This window comes from Natator depressus, chromosome 1, assembly GCF_965152275.1.
Source record: "Natator depressus isolate rNatDep1 chromosome 1, rNatDep2.hap1, whole genome shotgun sequence".
In the NCBI taxonomy this organism is placed as follows: domain Eukaryota; kingdom Metazoa; phylum Chordata; order Testudines; family Cheloniidae; genus Natator; species Natator depressus.
In genome coordinates this window covers 214992022-215016110 of record NC_134234.1, presented here as the reverse complement: position 1 = coordinate 215016110, position 24089 = coordinate 214992022, and the positions used below count along the sequence as shown (strand labels likewise).

General features: G+C 46.6%; 1 protein-coding gene across 2 annotated transcripts; it reads left to right on the top strand.

The window, feature by feature from the left end:
• Positions 1 to 10486: 10486 nt before the first annotated feature.
• On the top strand, positions 10487 to 17837 carry LOC141984917 (C->U-editing enzyme APOBEC-1-like). 2 transcript variants are annotated; one of them, XM_074948460.1, is made up of 5 exons: positions 10487 to 10523; positions 12433 to 12460; positions 12763 to 13163; positions 14185 to 14306; positions 17211 to 17837. In XM_074948460.1, the coding sequence occupies exons 1-5, from the start codon at positions 10502 to 10504 to the stop codon at positions 17322 to 17324; spliced, it is 687 nt and encodes a 228-aa protein (XP_074804561.1). In that variant the 5' UTR covers positions 10487 to 10501; the 3' UTR covers positions 17325 to 17837. The 2 variants fall into 2 exon arrangements, with proteins under 2 accessions (XP_074804561.1, XP_074804557.1); XM_074948456.1 differs by lacking the exon at positions 10487 to 10523 and having other exon boundaries at positions 12274 to 12525.
• Positions 17838 to 24089: the final 6252 nt, after the last annotated feature.

Genomic DNA, 24089 nt, shown 5'->3' with positions numbered 1-24089 from the left:
GGCGGAGAATTGTATGTCCCCCTACTCTGTTTTACCCACATTTTGCCATATATTTCATGTTATAGCAGTCTCAGATGATGACCCAGCACATGTTCAGTTTAAGAGCACTTTCAGTGTAGATTTCACAAAACGCAATGTGGGATTTTTAACCGACCCAAGGTTTAAGAATCTGAAGTACCTTCCAAAATCTGAGAAGTCTTAAAAGAGCAACAACTCCAATGTGGAAACTACAGAACCCGAAACCACCACAAAGAAAATCAACCTTCTGCTGGTGGCATCTGACTTAGATGATGGAAATGAACATACATTGGTCTGCACTGCTTTGGGTTGTTATCGAGCAGAACCCATCATCAGCATGGATGCATGTCCACTGGAATGGTGGTTGAAGCATGAAGGGACATATGAATCTTTAGTGCATCTAGCACGTAAATATCTTGTGATGCCGGCTACACCAGGGCCATGCGAACACCTGTTCTCACTTTCAGATGACATTGTAAACAAGAAGCGGGCAGCATTATCTCCTGCAAATGTAAAGAAACTTGTTTGTCTTAGCGATTGGCTGAATAAGTAGTACGACTGAGTAAACTGGCAAGCTCTAAAATTTTATATTGTTTTATTTTTGAATGCAGTTTTTTGTACATAATTCTACATTTGTAAGTTCAACTTTCATGATAAAGAGATTGCACTACAGTACTTGTATAAGGTGAATTGAAAAATACATAAATATGAAGTGAGCACTGTACACTTTTTATTCTGTGTTGTAATTGAAATCAGTATCTTTGAAAACATCCAAAAATATTTAAATAAATGATATTCTATTTTTGCTGAACAGTGCGATTAATCATACGATTAACTGTGATTTTTTTTAATTGCTTGACAGCGCTAGTCATAACCAGCGGAGCAGAGTTAAGTGTAGAGAGGTAACCTGTAAAATGTAAAAAATAACATATATAAATTCAGTGTCAGCACAACGTAGATACTATAAACCACACGCTACTGACATAAATGGGCCTTACATTTGGTATCTTCAAGAAACAGAATCATATGATAAGTGCATGTATTATTCACTGTAACAAATGTACAGTGTAATTAGGGCAGCGGATTTGATGGTAGGTGTATGTATTGTGATACAGCATGGCCAGAGGGCAAAAGGAGAGTGTTAGAAGGGAACCTTATTCCCTGTAGAGGGAAGAAAGTTTGCTATAGATTAATTAAAGCACCTGAAGCCAATTGGAGCACCGGAAGCCAGTCACATGATAAAACCCCCCGGCTTCAACTGGACAGGAGGAGGAGTTGAAACAGAGTGGATTGGTGTTGGAGCAGAGAACAGTTTGGAGGAGTTGAAGCAGAGTGGATTGGTGTGGAGCAGAGAGAAGTTTGGAGGGAAGCAGAGGAGAGTTTGGAGAAGTGCTGTGGTGGGCTAAGAAGACCAAGACCTTAGGTAAAGGGACACCTGGTTTGTGCAGAAGGAGGGCAGGAAGCCCCACAAGCTGAAGGACAGGAGAGGGAAGTAGCCCAGGGGAAGGAACTGCTAGTTTAAGCTGTTTACCGCTATCCCTAGGGCCCCTGGGCTGGGACCTGGAGTAGAGAGCGGGCCCGGGTCCCTCCCTCTCCACTCCCCTCCTCTAGGACACTAGTGGGGCAGTTAATACCCCAATGCCCTGAACCCCCCCAAGAAGAGAAAGCGCGAGACTAATCAAAGTAGTGCCGGCAATTTGCCACACGTGGTGTTAGCAGTGGGATCTACGCACTCGGGACTTAAACCAGGATTAGCCAAAACCCTCCTGTCCCTAAGATGGACGACGTGGTCAAGGCCCTAATACAAGCCACCGCAGCCCAGCAGGAGGCTACCTGGGTCCAAGCAACCGCCCAACAGGAGATGACTCGGATGCAGCCGGAGACTAATCATCTGTTGATGAGTCAGGCTGCCCAGGACCGAGCCCTGCTGCAAGAGCTGGTGAACCAGATGAAGACCTTTATGGAGCTGAACCACAACTGCGACGGGACCCGGACTATATGAGCCAGCCACTGCCTACAGAAAATGACATGGGAGGATGATGTGGCGGCATACCTCCTGGCTTTTGAAAGAGCAGCCCTTCAGGAGGCCTGATCCCGAGATCAGTGGCCTGGTATCCTCGCCCATTCCTGTCTGGGGAGGCCCAGAAGGTTTACTACGATATGGCCGCGGAGACTGCAGCAGATTACCCGCAGCTGGAGTCAGAGATCCTGGCCAGAGCCGGAGTAACGACGGCCTTGCGAGCCAAGAGGTTCCATGAGTGGCAGTATACAGAGGACAAGACACCCCGATCACAATTGTTTGACCTGGTCCACCTGACCCGGAAATGGCTGCGCCCTGAGACCCTCAGCTCTGAGAACATGATGGAGCTCCTGGTACTGGACCGGTACATGAGGGGGCTACCACCAGGCCTCCGGGCTTGGGTTGGCCAGAATGATCCCTCCACCTATGATGAGTTGGTCTCCCTCGTGGAAAGACAGCTGGCAGCCCGCGAATTGTTCCAGACCCCAGGGGGTGAGACACGGCAAATCAGGAAGCCAGTCCCAAACCCAAGGCCCTGGACTATCGAGAACTCCAAGAGAACCAAAACTTGGAGGAAAGACACCGAGGAATGGCCCGAGGCCAAGAAGGGACCTGGGGGTTTGGGAAGAGAGGGCTGGAGGGGCCAGCCAAATAGCCCCAGGCAGAGGGCGGCAACCAGAATAAGGGGGCGGTGTTACGAGTGTGGGGAATTGGGGCGTATAGCAGCCCAATACCCCAACAGGGAAGAGCCTATGCAATGTAATCTGGGGGAGCATGGGGAGCAATGTGGCCTAATCAGCCTGGTAGGGGTCACAATGACCTCGCATGGGTATACAAGATCAGTAAAAATGAATGGAATCGAAACCGTAGCATTAGTAGATTCTGGGAGTGCTGTCACGCTGGTCTCGGGGAAGTTGGTGGGGCAAGAACAACTAACCCGGGCCAAAAACACAGGGGTAACATGCGTTCATGGCACCGTAAATTTCTACCCCACAAGCCCGGTACGGATTGAGATCCAGGGGAATACTACCGGGGGGACTGCAGGGGTGGTCCCCAGGCTCCCCTACCCTGTCTTAATTGGTAGGGACTTCTACGAGTTTGAGAGCTTACTCCCCCCAATAGAGCCAGGGGAAGGTAGAAACCCCTGGGCTGAGACGGAGGCACCTACAGATAGCCTCACCCCAATGTTTGCCAAATTTGCCCCACAGTTATTCTCATCCCCTGGAAAACCCTGAAAGTCTAGGCTGGAAAGGAAGGCAGATAAAAGATTAGGGACCAAGATTCTAGCAGAGAACTAGAAAACCTCCCTTGTTGGTAAGTGAAACCGTTCAGGAGGCCAGGAGATAATTCAGGCCAGTGAGGACTCGGAGGCGGTTCCTAGCCCAAGTAGGGGCAACCCAGGGGGCGGAGTAGAAACAGGCCCCCTGGAATTAGGTCAGATGGGTACCGCACGTGAGAATTTTGGGCAGGACCAAGCCAATGACCCGCTATATGCGAATGTGAGGGAGGACGTAGTGAAAGTAAATGGTGTACCCATGGAAGGAAAGACCAAAGGCCCAAGGCTATATTACATGCTGAAACGTGATCTGTTGTACAGGATAGCACAAATACGAGGGGAAGAAGGAGAGCAACTCTTAGTCCCACGGCAACACACAAGGGCAGTACTAGCGTTAGCTCACAGTCATCTATTTGGGGGACATCTAGGAGTAGACAAGACACTGGATAGAGTCCTAAGAAGGTTTTATTGGCCAGGAATACGTGCAGAGGTCCAACGCTATTGTGCCTCCTGCCCTGAATGCCAGTTGCATAGCCCCCGACCTCACTTGCGGGCCCCATTAGTACCTTTGCCTATTATTGAGGTCCCTTTCGAGAGGATAGCCATGGACATAGTGGGCCCACTGGAAAGATTGGCACGGGGCCACCAAAACGTACTAGTCATCCTTGACTATGCCACACGGTATCCAGAAGCCATTCCTTTAAGAAACCCCACATCCAAGGCAATAGCAAAAGAACTACTCCAGGTTTTTGCCAGAGTGGGTATCCCTAAGGAGATCCTGACAGACCAAGAAACACCTTTCATGTCAAAATTAATGAAAGACTTATGTACCCTACTCCACATCCAGGCCATACGGACCTCAGTCTACCATCCACAAACAGATGGACTGGTCGAGCGGTTTAACCATACCCTTAAAAGTATGATCCAGAGGGTGGTAGCACAGGATGGAAAAGACTGGGATACCCTTCTACCGTATCTAATGTTTGCTATATGGGAAGACCCCCAGGCATCCACTGGTTTCACTCCCTTTGAAATACTATATGGATGCCACTCACGTGGAATATTAGATATTGCCAAGGAAGATTGGGAAGAACAACCCAACCCAGGAAAGAATGTCATTGAGCATGTGACACAGATGAGAGAGCGAATAACTCGAGTAACCCCTATAGTACAAGAACATTTGGAAAAAGCACAAGAGGCCCAGCGGACATATTACAACTGTCGGGCGAAAGTACGGAGATTTCAGTCAGGGGTGATGGTGCTAGTGCCGACAGCAGAAAGCAAACTCCTAGCCAGCTGGCATGGACCAGATGAGATAGTGGAAGCCATTGGGGAGGTGGACTATAAGGTCAGACAACCAGACTGCCGAAGGCCAGAGCAAATCTACCACATCAACTTACTGAAGCCCTGGCATGACCGAGAGACATGCCTGGTCATTCGGGGAGCTCCACCCAAGACAGACGACTCACAGGGGCAGGTGAAGATATCTCCTGAGTTAACTCCAGAACAACAAACAGAGGTCATTGATATGATCCAATGGAACCAGGATGTGTTCTGTACACAGCCGGGCTGTACGACACTCGTCCAACATCATATTGTCACCAGTCCTGGAGTAAGGGTGACGATAAGACCGTACTAAATACCGGAAGCTAAAAGGGAAGAAATTAGGACAGAAGTGAAGAAGATGCTGGAACTCGGGGTTATTGAAGAATCCGACAGCCAGTGGTCCAGCCCTATCGTCCTAGTCCCCAAGCCTGACGGCACCCTAAGATTTTGCAACGACTTCCAGAAGTTGAATGAACTATCCCAATTCGATGCCTATCCAATACCACACATTGACGAGCTAGTTGATCAGTTAGGCAAGGCCCAATACCTAACCACTCTGGACCTGGGGACGGGAAGGAATTTTCCTCCAGGGCAGATTGGAAGAGGCCCTGGAGGTTTTTCGCCTTCCTCTGTAGCATGGGGCACGGGTCACTTGCTGGAGGATTCTCTGCTCCTTGAAGTCTTTAAACCATGATTTGAGGACTTCTATAGCTCAGACATAGGTGAGAGGTTTATCGCAGGAGTGGCTGGGTGAGATTCTGTGGCCTGCATTGTGCAGGAGGTCAGACTAGATGATCATAATGGTCCCTTCTGACCTTAATATCTATGTATCTATGATATCGGCAAATTCCCCTGGCTGAGAATGCCAAGGAAAAGACTGCCTTCTCTACACCTGATGGCCTGTTCCAATAGACTGTCCTCCCTTTTGGACTCCATGGGCCCCCTGCAACATTCCTACAACTTATGGACAAATTGCTGCGACCCCATGCCAAGTATGCCGCCGCCTACCTAGACAACATAGTCATCCATAGCCCTGACTGGGAAACGCACCTAGGAAAAGTAGAAGTGGTGCTAGGCACCCTGCAGAAGGCCGGCCTCACTGCCAACCCTCTCAAGTGCGTGATAGCACTAGCTGAGGCCAGATACCTCGGGTATGTAGTAGGGAGAGGTTTGGTGAAACCCCAATGGAACAAAGTGGAGGCAATACAAGGTTGGCCTTGACCAGTCCGCAAAAAGCAGGTCAGAGCTTTTCTAGGGATAGTAGGATACTATCGGAGATTCATTCCTCATTTCGCCACAAGAGCAGGGCCATTGACGGATTTGGTAAAGGCTCGGGGCCCCGAGATAGTAAAGTGGACTGATGCAGCAGAAGGAGCATTTGCAGATTTAAGGACAGCCCATTGCTGCCATCCAGTACTCATAGCCCCAGACTTCGAGAAGGAATTCATCCTACAAACAGATGCCTTGGAGGTAGGACTAGGAGTCGTCCTTTCACAGATGGTAGGAGAAAAGGAACACCTGATCTTGTACCTCAGCCGGAAACTCCTCCCCAGGGAACAAAAGGACGCCGTCGTTGAAAAGGAATGTCTGGCGGTAAAATGGCTATGGTAACTCTCCTCTACTACCTACTGGGGCGGCGGTTTACCCTTGTGACAGACCACGCCCCACTCCAGTGGATGCACAGAAACAAGGAGAAGAATGCAAGAGTGACTAGGTGGCTCCTATCCCTGCAGCCCTTCCATTTCCGGGTACAGCATAGGGCTGGAAGCCAACAAGGCAACGCTGATGGCCTATCACGACAGCACTGCCTCTAGTCCCAAGTAGCCCAACCCCATGGTGTTGAGCAGTGGGGGGGATATGTGATACAGCATGGCCAAAGGGCAGCAGGAGAGTGTTAGAAGGGAGCCTTATTCCCTGTAGAGGCAAGAAAGTTTGCTATAGATTAAATAAAGCACCTGAAGCCAATTAGAACACCTGAAGCCCTGAAGCCAGTCACATGATAACCCCCCTTCCCCCCTCCCCCCCAGCTTCAATCAGACAGGAGGAGGAGTTGAAGCAGAGTGGATTGGTGTTGGAGCAGAGAGCAGTTTGGAGGAGTTAAAGCAGAGTGGATTGGCATTGGTATAGACACACACACAAACACATATGATAAAAAAAAAATCCAAACAAGACACTCGTCTGGACACTCCATTTTCTGCTGGGGAGAGGATGAGAGAACAAACACATGACCGATGTTAGCTAAATTGCTTAATCATCCAAGGAGACCAGAGCTGTCTCTGTGCCAAGAGCCAGCCTGAAAGTGGTTCAGAAAAACAGAGGATTCCCAATAATCCTACAGTTATTTTCCCACATATTAAAGTGAAGAACTGGGAGTCAGTAGATATGAGTTGTATCCCTGGCTTTGCTACAGACTCACTGTGTGGCCTTGGGCAAGTCATTAAAGCTCTTTATGCCTTGTTTTCCATATCTGTAAAACAGGGATAATACTCCCCTACATTCTCTTTTATACAGTTTCTCCTACCGTGCTCATCACTGCAATATCTAAGTGTCTCCCAGAAGTGCATTAAGCAATTTAACTAACATCGGTCATATGTTTGTTCTCTCATCCTCTCCCCAGCAGAAAATGGAGTGTCCAGAGGAGTGTCTTGTTTGGAATTTTTTTTATGATATGTGTGTGTGTGTGTCTATATATATATATATATATATATTTATGTGTGTGTGTGTTCAACCATATTGTTATTTCTCTCTCTCTCTCATATATACACACACACTCACATACACACATTGCTATATGTTTATCTTAAGGTCAAAGAATTGCACCTTCCACTTAAAGTGGAAGGTGATGAGGTGTGAGACGGTCCGTAGTTCCTGGGATCCTTCATTCCACAGTCACAGACCAGCCCCTGAGAAAGTTCTGTCTCCTGCAGCTCCTCCAGGGGTTTCTGAGGATAGCTATATTCTTGTAAGGGAGGCACTCAGGTACTACGGTGATGGGGGGGGCCATAGAAATGCCTATGAATACAGCACCCAGCACAATCAGGTTGTGGTCCATAACTGGAGCACCTAGGCACTATGATATTATAAATAAGAAAGAACAATCAAAATGAATTCTCATTAATCTCCCAAAAATGGGCTGTTAGAAAGAGGGTGATAACTGAGGTGCAGATCAGCTACACAACCAAGGACCAAGAACTGGTCTTTTAAGAGACACACAAAACTATAAAAGGAGTACTTGTGGCGCCTTAGAGACTAACCAATTTATTTGAGCATAAGCTTTCGTGAGCTACAGCTCACTTCATCGGATGCATACTATGGAAAGTGTAGAAGATCTTTTTATATACACACAAAGCATGAAAAAATACCTCCTCCCACTCCACTCTCCTGCTGGTAATAGCTTATCTAAAGTGATCATTCTTCTTACAATGTGTATGATAATCAAGTTGGGCCATTTCCAGCACAAATCCAGGTTTTCTCACCCCCCCCCCCACACAACTTGATTATCATACACATTGTAAGAAGAGTGATCACTTTAGATAAGCTATTACCAGCAGGAGAGTGGAGTGGGAGGAGGTATTTTTTCATGCTTTGTGTGTATATAAAAAAATCTTCTACACTTTCCAGAGTATGCATCCGATGAAGTGAGCTGTAGCTCACGAAAGCTTATGCTCAAATAAATTGGTTAGTCTCTAAGGTGCCACAAGTACTCCCTTTCTTTTTGCGAATACAGACTAACACGGCTGTTACTCTGAAACCACACAAAACTATGGTGCTGAGGGTCAGATTGAAAGCTGGTGGCTTCCTGCCCTCCCCTATAGTGATACTGACAGTTTTAACCACTAATCAAGCATGCTCCTGTTAAATTTTCAGAACTATATGAAAACTGCAGGTAACAATTATAATGTAATCCAGTAAGTGTTATTTACACATTTTTACCAGTTATCCCTGCTATTCAAGTATACCAATGGACACTGCCAGTTTGCTATAGCTCAGCCATGGAACAGACTCACTCAGAATGAGGGGAGAATTGAGTGGAGACCCATGAGAAGTTAAATGGCATCATGAAGCCACCAGACCCAGAATGCATTACAGATCAGCTACGGAACCGTGGGGATGGAGGGGTGGCTGTTGGGAAATGTATTTCTCTGAGGTTGGCTCTGAAATATTCTCTTTGGCTGCCAAGGGTGGAATCAGTGATGAGTGACCGTGCTGCTGTCAGGGACAAGGAACTGAGGTCTGCTCCTGGCTATTGCTCCCATACCCATTGTTATCCTCCATGATCCACAGAGAAGAGTGTCAAAGGAAATAAGGCTGTGCCTGAAAAAACAAACCACAGGTTTCAAGTAAATTCTTTCGCTTCTCCCACCCATGAGTATCCTTCTGTCACACATAGAAACCTCCCTAGAGGTTGCTGGAGGATCCCTGTCCCAATTATAGATGACGGAGTCTCTACCCAGTTGCCTAGGTCAGCTGACAAGTGCCCTCTGCAGGGTGCTCTCTACACAAGTACCCTCCATGGTGCCTCCTCTCTGTGTGTTCTGGGGGGTGGGGGGAAATTTCAAGGGCAGTTCTGGGCCTACACTGCCTTACCATGCAGGGAGCAATGCCCAGTATTGTGGCAAAGGATATATTTCTTCCCTTGCACTAAATATTACTAATCTCCCTTCCATTCCTGCCACACCTCTGGGTGCCCATGATAAGTCCAATTTTTCACAGTGGGGTAAAAGGGCTGTTTCAAGTTGGTGAGCCATAAGTACATTTATTCCCAAAATAACTAAATTGCACAATCTAAAGAAACAAGAAATGGAGGGGTCACATCTTAATAACTGTCTCTCTTTATGTCTCTCTTAATAACTGTCTCTCCCCCATTCAGGGACATGACTCCCACTTTTTAAATCATGGGTTTCCCTTAAAGTTACATGAAGACTTCAGAGAGTTTAACCACGGAATCAGTTTTTGATAGGAATACTGCTGGAATTCTTTGTGTGAGCTTAGAACCAACATTTTGCTCTAGAAAGAGAGAAGGGTTAAAAGAAGAGGCTCCTGGTTCAGCTTTTGCTGTCAGATGCTTTGTACACCACTTCTCTTTGAGAGCCTAGAAAAAGAATATCTTCACATTCCTTAACAAGGGGGAGACGTCCCCTTCCAGCTTTTCATGCCTGTGTCTTACCGACAGAAAGCACAAATTTCCTAGGTTTCTTTAATTAGCCAGAATATTTCATTTAATAAAACAAGCAACTAAAACATCAATATAGAAGCTATTATTCTCCAAGCCCCATGTATATCTAATAAGTAAAAAGAAAAGGAGGACTTGTGGAACCTTAGAGACTAACCAATTTATTTGAGCATAAGCTTTTGTGAGCTACAGCTCACTTCATCAGATGCATCCGATGAAGTGAGCTATAGCTCACGAAAGCTTATGCTCAAATAAATTGGTTAGTCTCTAAGGTGCCACAAGTCCTCCTTCTCTTTTTGCGAATACAGACTAACACGGCTGCTACTCTGAAACCTGTCATTACTTATAAGTAGTTCTTTAAATTGAATAAACATGCAGGCAAATCTGTAATGACCAAATATAAGAATACATTATAATAATTTTATTTATAAAATTTATTTATTTATTTACTTATTTATTTTGCATCAGTATTGAGGTCTAGCCTCTACAAAATACCGTGAGCCTAACCTCACAGAGCTGAGCCTAACCTCACTGGCTATGTACAACTGGCTTCTGCACAATCCATGTCTCTCAGCTTGTCAGGGAGTCTCAAAATGTTCTTAGGTTTCTGTTCTGAGGAATAGAAACTGAAAGGGAGCAAATGCACCAGTAAAACAAACAGTCTCAGAGGCTGTAGTGAGAGAAAGCCATGGCTGCCGGTTGGAACAGAGGTAAAGGTGCAGGATTAGTGTATATGTGTGTGTATGTGTTTGCAAGTATACATGTGTGTGTGTGTATACACTATTTTAATGCATTTATGTGTGCAAATGTCTATATCAATTTATGGGTGAATATATGTATATGCAGCTCTATGGGCGTATATATGTATGCCTATCTGTGTGGCTATTATGGCTCTATGTATATAAGATATACATAGATAGTAAACAAGTTGGAGCTGTCTATCTCTGTGTTTTACATCTAAAATGTGTTTTTAGTTTCTAACTTAGCAAAGATAAAATCACTGACAGTAAAATGATTTTCTTACATAAGTACTAAAAGAATACTTCTTACAAAGACAAATGGTGAGCTAAAGCTGTGGTAGATTGTACTGTGTTGTAGTGGAAATATATCCTGGTTTTATCAAAGTTACAACAAAGATTTGGTTTTTATTAGTACATCCCATTGGCCCCCTCTTTCTATAAACAGTTCAGATTTTTCTGTGTGTCTATGCATATGTGTTTGTGTGCGTCTGTATAGGCTTGTCTGTATTTGAAAACTTGCCTCAGTGTAATTACGTAGTATACGTATGTGTATAATATATGTATATGTGTTCTTTGTGGGACTGAACCAGTGCCTAATTTGTACTGGGGCTTGGCCCTGGCACCTCTAGACATGGCAGTTCATAGCCCTGGCACCTCTGGACTCCTGGCCATCAACCGCTGCTCTCTGGCCACCCAGCCAGTGCTTAATTTGTGCTGGGGCTTGCCAGTGTAATGACAGGGAGGAAATTGTGGATGTTTTCGACCACAAAACCCCATCCCTCCTAATTCGCAACCCCTGGACCAGGCGGTAGCAAGTCCTGAGAAGTAGCCAAGAAGGTCACGTTTGCCTGGCGGAAACTGCAACTAGCAGCAAAATAGGAGGGTTTCTTTGTGTGACACTACACCTGGCTGAGCCCCAGCATCTCATTCATTACAAATTAAGCACTGGATTGAACCACATTCCATGGAAGTCAAGGGGAGTCTTTTCACTGATTTCAATAGACTTTGATCCAGGCTGTAGTTGAGTATGTGTTTGTGCATGTCTTGAACTTCCCTGCGTGCCACTGTCTTAGCTTTCAGGTTTGAGCTGAAAATGACTGTGGCATGAAAATGGTGGCAGAAAAAAGCGCTGATCTAGGAATTTCAAAGACATGGGGATTTGTTATTAAGTCCTGGCACATAGGTTGTAATGAAAATTTTAAATGTGTCCTACATTTTAAAAAGTTTCTTCTCAATGGTCTTGAGCCATATTTCTCTAGTTTTGTTTTCCAAGGTTCTTAAAGAAAATAACAAGGGACTGTTATTTTTTTCCAAAACAGAAATAACATAACTATATCTCCTGGGAAATATCAAATTAAAAATTTAAATTAATAATGATTATTAAGTTTATTTTAAAATATTAATCAGAAAATCCACATTTAAAGTAAAATAAAATAAAAATAAATGAAAGAACAGTTCTTTGGACATTGGTAGGCTCTTACGGTTATACATAGAATTGAGAGCCTGAGTCTGATTGATTTTAATGAGCTTTGGATAATGTCCTAGATATTTATTATTACTTATTAATATGATTATTTTTATTTATTTATTTCACTGTTACTTAACGAGTAATGGGCATTCTCCCTCATGTGCACATCTTAAAATTAATGGCCATATTTGGGACCAGGATGATCACTTATCACCTTCACTATCCTCAGGATACTGCACATTAGCAAGGAACTTCTTCAATATTCAGCAGTACTGAATAGGAATTGTCTATTGAGAAGGAACAATTGTAGGCCACATGGTCCCAGGGAGGATGCATTGAGAGGCCCCCCTTTCTCTGTCTTCCCCTATGTTTCTCTCAGTGCACCAGGTGACTTTATTCTCTTTCCCACAGATCATGTATGCAGGGGCATCACAGATGGGTGAGAATGAAAGCTCCATACCCACATCCTCCACAAGATTTACAGAGAAAGTGGGAGCTGGGAAGGTTCAGATCTCATTCCCCTCTCTTCAGTGTGATACTAGATTTAACTCTCCATCTTCCCCATCTCTCTTTCTTTTCTCCCATCACTCTCTCTAAGTCTCCCTCTATCCTTCTGTGAGTTCCCTTTCCATTTATCTGTGCCTCCTTCCCATCCCTCTCATTTTTAACTTTCGGTGACTGGCAAGCTCTTAGCGATAAAGCTGCAGTCAGTTACTCTTTGGAATCTCTCTCATGTTTCAGGGGGAAGATACTCCAGGAGACATTTATAGACAGTTATGACCCAAGTGTCCTTCGAAGGGTGCAATACATGCTCTACGAAATCAAGTGGAGCACTAGCAAAAGGCTCTGGCAGAGATGTTGCCATAGCACTCGCACGGAGCATGCTGAAATCCACTTTATAGAAGATGTCTTTAAGGAGCAAAGATCTGATCCTTCTGTCCACTGCTCCATCACCTGGTACATGTCCTGGAGTCCCTGTGGGGATTGCTGCAAGCAAATCAGGGATTTCCTGAAGGAACAGCCTAATGTGAATCTAGTTATTTATGTAGCACGGATCTATTGGCATAAAGAGGAAATCAACCGTCAGGGTCTACGGAGCCTGATGAACATTGGAGTGTCCATCCGAGTCATGGACCTCCCAGGTAATGACTCATGGAGTTATGTGGACTAGATGGGATAGAGATGGGACATGGGGCATTTTTCTTCTAGGTCTCTGGTTCCAATTCAGCCCTGGTCAGTGGCCATGGATGACTCCATGGAAGTTGTAGAATGGATTATGGAATCTTTTCCCTTCTAGGTCAGTGGTTCCAGCCTGGCCCCAAGTCTTGGGGGATAGTGCAGTGGGATACAGAGCTTTTCTTCTTTAGGTCTCTGGTTTCAAACCTTCCCCTGAGTGTCAGTGACCGAAATGCAGTGGCTGACAGCCATTTTTTGACCTATGTGAAATGTGCTGGTGTTTGCAGTCCAGTTCCTAGCAGTACAGATAAAAATCACTAAAATCTCCATCCCTGCTGGCACTTGCTGATCCCCTTGTCCCAGCAGAGAGGCTGAGGCATAAATGAGCCATGAAGAGTCAAGGCCCCTTTTCCTGCTAGAGGCGGGAACTCAGAGCTGAGGCACACTGGTGAGCCGTGTGTGTGGGTGAAGCTGGTATGACACTGCCACTGTCTCTAGGGTTCTAGTCAGGGAATAAACAGAGAACACCAGCCTCCTTCCCGGCGCAGTCCATCTCCCATCTTTCACTTTCATTTGAGAACACAGTATTGTATTTAAATGTAAAGGGGATGTCTTTGCAGTTTTTTTCTAATCTACCCCCAGAGTAAAATCAGCTCACCCACGGAGAGTGTCCTGCTGCTGCTACTAATCATGAAGAAATAGATGATATTTTACTCTCCCCTCAATACATAAATGATTTGTCCCAGGTGAATAAGTGAATGAAATGTTGCAAGGCTGGTTTAATGCGACCTTCCCTGGACAGAAAGATGGACAAGGCCAGGAAAACATGAGGCCCAGATGCTGTAGTCTCCTCAGCTGGTCCTGTCTAGCAGAAGCATTCTGCATGGCTCAAATTAGTCTTGCTCCCTTGAGATTGACTGACCTTTGTGTATACTGAGTCCACTGATACCTCCTTCGCCACATGACTGATTTGCTCCATTTTCCCAGTTTATAGCTACTGTTGGAGAACATTTGTCAATGATGAGGACAAGGATGAACATGATTATTGGCCCAGGCACTTCGCTCCATGGATAATGCTATATTCTCTCGAACTCCAGTCCATCCTTCAGGTCAGTAGAACTTTAGGGAGGAGGAAATTGCATGCAGAAATGATCCATAGTCACATGCAGAACCGGAGGAGGATTAAGATTCATTGGGGCCCTCCCTGACGCCATAGGGCCCCACCCCCTGCTCCTCCCCTTCCCTCAAGGCCCTGCCCCGTGGCCTGGCCAGAAGCTGGGCCGTGGTAAGATCTGCCATGGGAGCCTGGACTGCTGTGGGGAGCCCCAGACACTCCACCTTCCCTGGATGGTGCACCTTGAGGAGCGCAGGGACATGGGCTGGGGGCTGCTCTCAGGCACACCCCCACCTACCCAGGACAGGTGGCAGGCCCAGGACTCCACACAGCTGCCCAGCTCCCTGGGAGGCTCTTACCACAGCTAAGGCAGTGGTCCCGTAAGGGGGGCACACAGGAACACTTGGGGAGATGTGGTGGGGCCTAGGTCAGACCCCACAGGGGTTGGGCAGGGAGCACCACCCAGCCCTGCTGTGCCCTCAGGTCCACTCTAGCCCTCTGCAGCCCTGCCTCCAGCCCCAGCTATTGCTTTGCTCCCAGCCATGGCTCTGCTCCTGGCTGTGGCCCCAGCTGCGCCTTCAGCCCCGATCCCAAATGCAGCCCCTGGTCCTACCGCGACCCCAGGCTCCTGCACCCTTCTCTGGCTCTGCTCCTGGCCCTGGCTCCCAGGGGGGCACAGACTGGGTAAAGGGGGGTGACTGAAAAAGTTTGGGGACCCCTGGCCTAGGGCGACCATACATCCCCTTTTGGCCCTGGACATCATGACTTTTTTGGCAAAACTGGGCATTTGTCCCGTTTGCTCTTCTCAATTGATCATCAGCTGGCAAGAGCAAACAGGACAAATGCCCAGTTTTGCCAAAGGAGGGGGCGGGGTGAGTGGCAGGACTCAGGCCAGCCATGCACAGGGGAGGAGGGGGCTCAGATGAGTGGCTTGGGCCAGCTCCATATGGGGTGAGGGAGAGGTTTGAGCCAGCTCCATGAGGGGCAGAGGACAGGGGCTTCAGCCAGCTCTGTGCAGGGAGGCGGCAGGGGGAAGGGAGAGGGGCTCGGGTGAGCAGCTTGCCTACCTCCGCATGGGGGACTCCCTACCTCATGCTCTGTCTTCTGGCCTGGCCAAGGGCAGGGGCTCAGGGAGAAGAAAAGCAGGGAGGGAAGGAGCATCAGGGGGTGGAACCAGAGTTCCAGTGTGCCTGTGGGGGCCCCCAAATTGGTCGGGGCTTCTGGGCACAGGCCCCATTGACTTGTGCAGTAATCCGCCACTGTGCAGAACCCAGTGTCTGAGCGGGACAGTTCCTTGACCTCCTTGGAAAGCTCAGTGATTCCAAGAGCTGAGCTGTAACATACGGTGACTCCCACATGAGCTCATGGGGACACTAAAAATGTGTTGGAAAACTCTCAGCACCTGAGGAGATCAAAGAGCTGGTTGGTTGGAGGAGAAAAAAGGCTCTTCACACCTTGGTGGAGTTTAAACACCTCCTTGGTTTGCTTTACTGCAAAACAGCATACATGTAAAGTGTCCTGTCCCTTTCAGGGACAAAAACAACAGGGTTTTTCCTCAGCCCAAGTACAAAGCGAGTTCTAGAGCATGGCTAGACAAGTTCCAGACAGAGAAACCCCCCAGTTCTTCTCTCCCCTTTCATCCCGTCCTCGATCTAGAGACCCTTCTTCCTGACCCTCCCTTGCAGACACAGCTTCCAACTCTGCACCGCACATCCTTCTCTCAGAGCCCATCGACACTTGCAAAACTGTTGTCAGGCCTTCCACCCCCACAACCAGAGCTGGTTAACCCCTTCCCTTGCCAACATCTGGATGGGGTTTATATATTCCCTCCCAGTAATGGGGCCACTGAATGTTTCATTGAACTCCCCTGAAATCTCCCCCATTTCCAAATCACCCATGTCGCAGGGTGATCTGTAACACACAGTCAGGGCGTGAAGGGAAGAGCTGGCCAATAAATGATATTTCCGTCCCATGGGAAATTCCAAGATGTGTTTTCAGTCTGCATTGGAACAAACCCGAGACCTTTTCAGTTTTTGTGTGAAAACCACAAGGAGGTGGAAGAGAGTGAGTGAGAGCACCCTCCTGAGAGTAGCCACCAGCCCGGTGTGGAGGGCACTCACACACTCCTCTGCGATACCCAGGCTATGTCTACACTACAAGCGATGCAGCGGCACAGAGGCAGCACTGCAGATACGTCTCTGTAGCATAGACAGTACAGTGACGGAAGGGCAGTTTCTGTTCCGGTGGTAAATCCACTCTCTCAAGAGGCAGTAGCTATGTCAACGGGAGAGTTGGTTAACCCACTGCGCTGCATCTACAGTGGGGGATAGGTTGACCTAAGTACATCACACATGTTATGAAATTTTTCACAGTTTTCAGTGTAGTCTAGGCCCCAGGTTCAAATCCCTGGTCCTGATTGAGACATAGCAGGAACTTGAACCTGAGTCTCACATATCCCAGGGGAATGGCTATTTTGAGGTGGGGTCACTCTCTCTCTCTCTCTCTCTCTCCCTCTCCTTTTCTCCCCTCCCCTCCCCCCCTCCACCCCCGCCATGGTGGACCTGAGAGATGTTCCCAGCAAAAGTTTCTTCACAACCGATATATTTCCACAAGACATTTTGGATCTGACGAATCAGCATTTTCTAATGAAAAACCGTTTAGTTGGAATACTCCCAACCAGATCTAATGATGAGTCCTTGTGACCATTAAGCATGCTTGGGAACCCGTTTGTAATTTGCCCTGGTTCTGAATGAGATTTGAAGCAATGAATATTATAGGTGATTGCTGTTACAGGGAGTTCCTCCCTGTCCATTAAATCCCAGAGTGAGTCTAGAGTACAAATGTTAAGCTGCCAACCTCCCGAAAAGAAATTAACTTCAGCTGTTGCTTTTCTCACCAGAACATTCCCTCTTGCTTAGAGATTTCAACAGATGAGAACCAGACTCCAATTTTCAGCCTATGTGTAGAAGATGAGGAACAGAAAAGAGCACTCACATCAGCCAATCCCGGATAGCCGCCAGTATCCTGGCCTGGGCAGCCAACCAGTCTCTGGAAGCCATGAGTTTATTGAACCAGGCCATCATGGGGGAGGGATGTTGATAGGACACTAGAATGTTTAATCATTTCCATTTGATTTAGTTACTCGTAGCCATTTCCTTCCCATTGGTTCAGCTTATAGCCTTTTGAAAAGTGAATCATGTTTACATGTTTAATGCTGTACAGGGACTGGGTCATGTTAACACCTGTGACTCAGTGTACAGGTTTATTCCATCACAGTTAACACAAGAGTATCTTGCTTATTCTGCAGCCAATGCTGTTTCACCAAATGAACATAACGCTATACGGTTTGCTTTGTGTAAGCAGTTTATAAGGAATTAATTCATTTGTCAATAACATATATAAAGACCTTAGAGAGGATTTATTCTCCAGGATTTTTTTTCTGAATGATTTTTCTCTTAATAGATTTCTAGGTTTTACTTTCTCTGTCTTTTGTCAACATAACTTTTGAATAAAAATATATATAATCTAAGGAAGCACTACTTTTGTTTGTTTGTCTGTTCATTTTCAAAATGTAATTAATGTGGCACTGCTTAATAAACCCTTGTCGGTGCTAATATAAGAATGGTCTAATGTATGACATCACAAACTGTTCTAAGAGTTCATTAAGTGGGAGGAGGAAGAGTCTGGTGATCACTCTTAAAATGAACTGACATTCCAAACTTTAGCTTTTCAAGCCCATAATTTTCCTCTAGGCCCTCACCTGGTCCTCATACTCCCTATATTGCCTTTCTTTGCAAGATCATAGAAGGCTGGTCTCATCCCACACACATCACATAAATGCAGACTTTAACATGCATTTATACAGAGAAGACACAGCACTGGGCAAGGACAGCAAATGCTTGCAGAGAATTTTCCCTGCTATTGTAAACCTAGGCTCTTCGACCAGACAGATGCTGTGTTTAGGGAGCTCCCAGTTATTCCATTCCTGCCTCCACTCAGCAGAAGGTAAAGTGGAGAAAAGAGCAGGAGGCTCAGATCAACTCCATTTCCAGCTCTTGCAGCTACCGACACTATAGGGTGGGGGGGCCAACCTGAGCCTGAGAAGGAGCCAGAATTTACCAATGTACATTGCCAAAGAGCCACAGTGATACATCAGCAGCCTCCCATCAGCTCCCGCCCCCGCTCCCAGTGGCTCCCGCCCACCAGGACCCCTGCAGATCAGCGCCTCCCCTTCCCTCCCCGCACCTCCTGATCAGCTGTTTCGTGATATGCAGGAGGCTTTGGTGGGGAGGGGGAGGAGCGAGGGCACTACAGGCTCAGGGGAGGGGGTGGGAAGGGGTGGAGTAGGGGCAGGACCTGTGGCAGAGCTAGGGGCTGAACAGTGAGCACCCCCAGCCCATTGGAAAGTTGGCACCTGTAGCTCCAGCCCCAGAGTCGGTGCCTGTACAAGGAGCCGCATATTAACTTCTGAAGAGCCGCATGCGGCTCTGGAGCCACAGGTTGGCCACCCCTGCTATAGGGCCCAGTGTTTTGAAGTGGATTTGCCAAGGAAGCTATGGCTGAAAAACAAACTACAAGATCCAAGTGAAACTTTTCCTTTCTCTATATGTCTATGTGTTCCTTTCCTCCTATCCCCCGTCTCCCTTACCACTACACACACACACTTTTCTCTCTTCGGCTATCCCTCAATGTGAGGATGATGTCTGCCAAGGGGGTTCATTGGTGGGTTTTTAAGTAGCTGAGAAGCCCAGTTTGTGCCTTGGAGATTTTCCCACAGAAGTGACAGGTGTAAACTTGGAGAAGACATAGTTAGTTGTTGGCTGGATTGTTGTGCCCTTTCTTTCCTCCTTTGTCCCTTCTCTGTCTCATGAGCACGTCTGTTCTCCTCAAAGTGAGCTGTGGCTTGGTGTATGGTGTGGTGCCACTGTGTTCTGTTCTGTGTCAAGTCCTCCCAGTTTGTTAGGTTGATACCTCCCTTTTTAAGATGTACTTTCAGTATGTCTTTGAAATGCTTCCGCTGCCATCCACAAGCCCTTCTTCCCTGACTTAACTGAGAGAAGAGTACTTGCTTTGGGAGGCGAGTGTCAGACATACATACACAATGGCCAGGCTAGCGGAGTTGGTGTTTCATGACCTGCACTTCTATACTGCTGATTTTGGCTGTAGAGAGAATGCTGATGGTAGTGTGTTGGTCTTCCCAGCTGATCCTGAGAATCCTCCTGAGGCAGCACTGTTGAGATGTTGTCTATAGGTTACCCAGGTCTCACACCCATAGAAAAGGGTGGGGATGACAACTGCCTTGTAAACCAAGATCTTGGTGCCTGTTTGTAGATCCCTATAATTGAAGACTCGTTTGAGTAGTCTTCCAAAGGATGTGCTGGCATAGTGGATCCTGTATTCAATTTCTGAGTCAATGCTGGCTATTTGGGAGAGGTGGCTACCAAGATATGAAAAATGGTCCACATTTTCCAGGGGTTCTCCGCTGATGGTGATTTGTGGTGAAGAGTAGTTTGTGCAGATGAGGGCTGGTAGAATACCTTGCTTTTCCCGATGTTGAGAGAGAGACCCAGACTGTGATAGGCATCTGCAAAAAGTTTTAGGGTACTTTGCAGGTCGGCCTCTGTGTGTGCTATAATGACGCAGTCATCTGCATACTGAAGGTCAGAGTGATACCAATTCTTATGATCTTAGATTTTGTTTGGAGGTGTTGGAGATTGAGGAGTTGACAATCCATACGATATTTAATCACGATTCCATCAGGAAGGTGGTCACAGATGAGAATCAGGATCAAGGCAAGGTAAATGGAGAAGAGTGTTGGAGCAATGACTCAGCCCTGCTTGACACCGGTGCGAATGGTGAATGGTTTGGTCTCTGAGCCGTTGCACAGAATGGTGGCAGTCATCCCATCATGGAGTAGTCAGATGACGGAAATGAATTTCTGTGGACAGCCAAACGTACACAGCACCTTCCACAGAGCATCATGATTGATAGAGTCAAAGGTCTTGGTTAGATCGATGAATGCTATGAACAGTTCTTGATGTTGCTCTCTGCACTTCTCCTGAAACTGTCATGCCATGAAGATCACATAAGTTGTGCCTCGGGATGGCCTGAAGAAACACTGTGATTCGGGGAGGAGTTCCTCGACAAGGGGAGAAGATGGTTTAGTCGGATCCGGGCAAGGATCTTCCCTGCCATGGAGAGGAGAGCAGTACCTCTGTAGTTCCTGCACAAAGATTTGTCCCCTTTCTTGAATATTGTAACAATGTTGGTGTTTTTAAAGTCAGGTGGAATTTCTTCGCAGGTCCAGATTTTGTTGAGAAGTTGGCAAAGTTTGTGCTGGAGCATTGTTCCACCAGCTTTAAAAACCTTAGCTGGGATGCCATCTGGGCCTGGTGCCTTGTGATTTTTTGTCTGGGTGATGGCATGCCGGACTTCCTCAGAAGATGGGGGATCAGCAAGGTGTTCCATTGCTGAGTGTTGAGGAATAGACTCGATGGTGTCTTCAGAGACCGTGGATTCACGATTTAGTAGGCTCTCAAAGTGCTCCTTCCAGCATTGTTTAATTGCCCCATAGTCCATGAAGAGGGTGGAGCCATGCTGGGAACGTAAGGGGGTTGGGCCTTTGGAGCTTGGCCCATATATAGCTTTTGTTGCTTGAAAGAAGCTTCTCATGTCATCCTGGTCTATGAAACCCTGGATCTCAGAGGACTTCTCTTGCCACCACTTATTTTTGATGTCACGTAGCCTCCTTCGGACTTCATATTTGAGCAGGTGATAAGCCTCATGTTTTCATTGGTGAGAGGAATCATTTTGCCAGTTACAGAATGCAGTTCTTTTCTGTTGAAGATTTCCTTGTAGTTTTTGTCAAACCAGTCTTGGTGCCAATGAGTGGAATATCCTATAGTTTCAGCACATACACTGTTGTTGGATCATATTAAAGAAGTTCTGTATTAAAATCACAAATGAGTTTGATTCCCCATAGTTTAAATTCCAGAGTATTACTAATTAAGAGGTCTCTTGGTTTTTGGTACTGTTTCTCTCCCTCTATGTGTGAAACTTGCAAGCTGCTAATTGCGTTAGTACAGTCTAAGACAGAGTCTGTTCTCAAAGCAATTCACACAGAGAGAGACTCAAAGCAATACTCTGTAACAACAGAAACAGCACCCAGAGACTCCCCGCCCTTTTGTTGTATTAACAATTGTGATTAAAATAGAGAGAGAGAGGATGTATGTGGATGGATGCTTGGTGTGGATAATAACTGAATGATCAGGGAGGTGCCAGCCTAAGAATCCAGTGTCCATCGGCTGAAGAAGGCGTCAAGTGGAAATAACCAGAGGACCCCCGGAGGGCAGACTGGAATCCACCCAACAGCCTCAAGAATGGGAGAACCAAAGAACAAGATAACATCTAGCAGCACGGAGCCGTCAGGAATGTGCTATCTGCTGATTGATTCAGCCACAGCATGATGAAGCAATTCCCACAGACTGGCCTAGGAATAAATTCCTATAAAAATAGACTCTAGAAAGTGAGAACTTTGGGGGGGGGGGGATCTGATTCTGCAAACCAACTTCCAGGAGCATCAGATGAGCATCTGACAAGGCCCTGCTCCCTCCTCATGTCCAGGCCACCTGGCCAGTGGCTTGGCATGAGCAACTCTAAGGCTGGTAACTATGATAACAACCTTGCAGAACCTCTGTGTGTGTGTGTGTGTGTGTGTGTGTGTGTTTGTGTGTGTATGAATGAATGAATGTGTGAATAAATATGAGATTGAATGGAATGTTATAACTATAACTAACTGCTTACTATGATTCTTTCTGTATTCACAATAAATGTGGTATTTTGCCTTTTCCCCTTTAATAAGATCCTGCTGGTTTTTATTTTATTGGTACAACACTGTGAATGGTGTTTTCTCTCTTTCTCTCTCTTTCACACACACACACACATGCACACACACAAAACCTGCCTAGAGATTTCTGGAAGAGTCCCTCATCCCTAACTACAGATTATTAAAGCTCCATGCAGTTTGTAGAGCAGCTGACCAGTGCCCTTTGTGTATTGAAGTCTGATGTATTTCTCATTTCTCCTCCCTTACATCCCAGATAACACCCTGAGCAGAAGGAGGCAGTGTCCTTTGAGCCCTGACATTTCAGTGACCAGGAATAGGAACTCAAAAAACAGCATTTAATAAACAGTCCAAGTTAGCCAAAGGAATTCATGGCTTCTGACACAGAGACAGATAATAATGCACTCATGCGCGTGCATGTGTGTGAGAGAGAAAGAGAGAGAGAGAGAGAGAGAGAGAGAGAGAGAGAGAGAGAGAGAGAGAATCATAGAATCATAGAATATCAGGGTTGGAAGGGACCTCAGGAGGTCATCTAGTCCAACCCCCTGCTCAAAGCAGGACCAATCCCCAATTAAATCATCCCAGCCAGGGCTTTGTCAAGCCTGACCTTAAAAACTTCTAAGGAAGGAGATTCTACCACCTCCCTAGGTAACGCATTCCAGTGTTTCACCACCCTCCTAGTGAAAAAGTTTTTCCTAATATCCAACCTAAACCTCCCCCACTGCAACTTGAGACCATTACTCCTTGTCCTGTCATCTTCTACCACTGAGAATAGTCTAGAACCATCCTCTTTGGAACCACCTCTCAGGTAGTTGAAAGCAGCTATCAAATCCCCCCTCATTCTTCTCTTCTGCAGACTAAACAATCCCAGTTCCCTCAGCCTCTCCTCATAAGTCATGTGTTCCAGACCCCTAATCATTTTTGTTGCCCTTCGCTGGACTCTCTCCAATTTATCCACATCCTTCTTGTAGTGTGGGGCCCAAAACTGGACACAGTACTCCAGATGAGGCCTCACCAATGTCGAATAGAGGGGAACGATCACGTCCCTCGATCTGCTCGCTATGCCCCTACTTATACATCCCAAAATGCCATTGGCCTTCTTGGCAACAAGGGCACACTGCTGACTCATATCCAGCTTCTCGTCCACTGTAACCCCTAGGTCCTTTTCCACAGAACTGCTGCCTAGCCATTCGGTCCCTAGTCTGTAGCTGTGCATTGGGTTCTTCCATCCTAAGTGCAGGACCCTGCACTTATCCTTATTGAACCTCATCAGGTTTCTTTTGGCCCAATCCTCCAATTTGTCTAGGTCCCTCTGTATCCTATCTCTGCCCTCCAACGTTATCTACCACTCCTCCCAGTTTAGTATCATCCGCAAATTTGCTAAGAGTGCAATCCACACCATCTTCCAGATCATTTATGAAGATATTGAACAAAACCGGCCCCAGGACCGACCCCTGGGGCACTCCACTTGACACCGGCTGCCAACTAGACATGGAGCCATTGATCACTACCCGTTGAGCCCGACAATCTAGCCAACTTTCTACCCACCTTATAGTACATTCATCCAGCCCATACTTCTTTAACTTGCTGACAAGAATACTGTGGGAGACCGTGTCAAAAGCTTTGCTAAAGTCAAGAAACAATACATCCACTGCTTTCCCTTCATCCACAGAATCAGTAATCTCATCATAGAAGGCGATTAGATTAGTCAGGCATGACCTTCCCTTGGTGAATCCATGCTGACTGTTCCTGATCACTTTCCTCTCGTGTAAGTGCTTCAGGATTGATTCCTTGAGGACCTGCTCCATGATTTTTCCGGGGACTGAGGTGAGGCTGACTGGCCTGTAGTTCCCAGGATCCTCCTTCTTCCCTTTTTTAAAGATTGGCACTACATTAGCCTTTTTCCAGTCATCCGGGACTTCCCCTGTTTGCCAC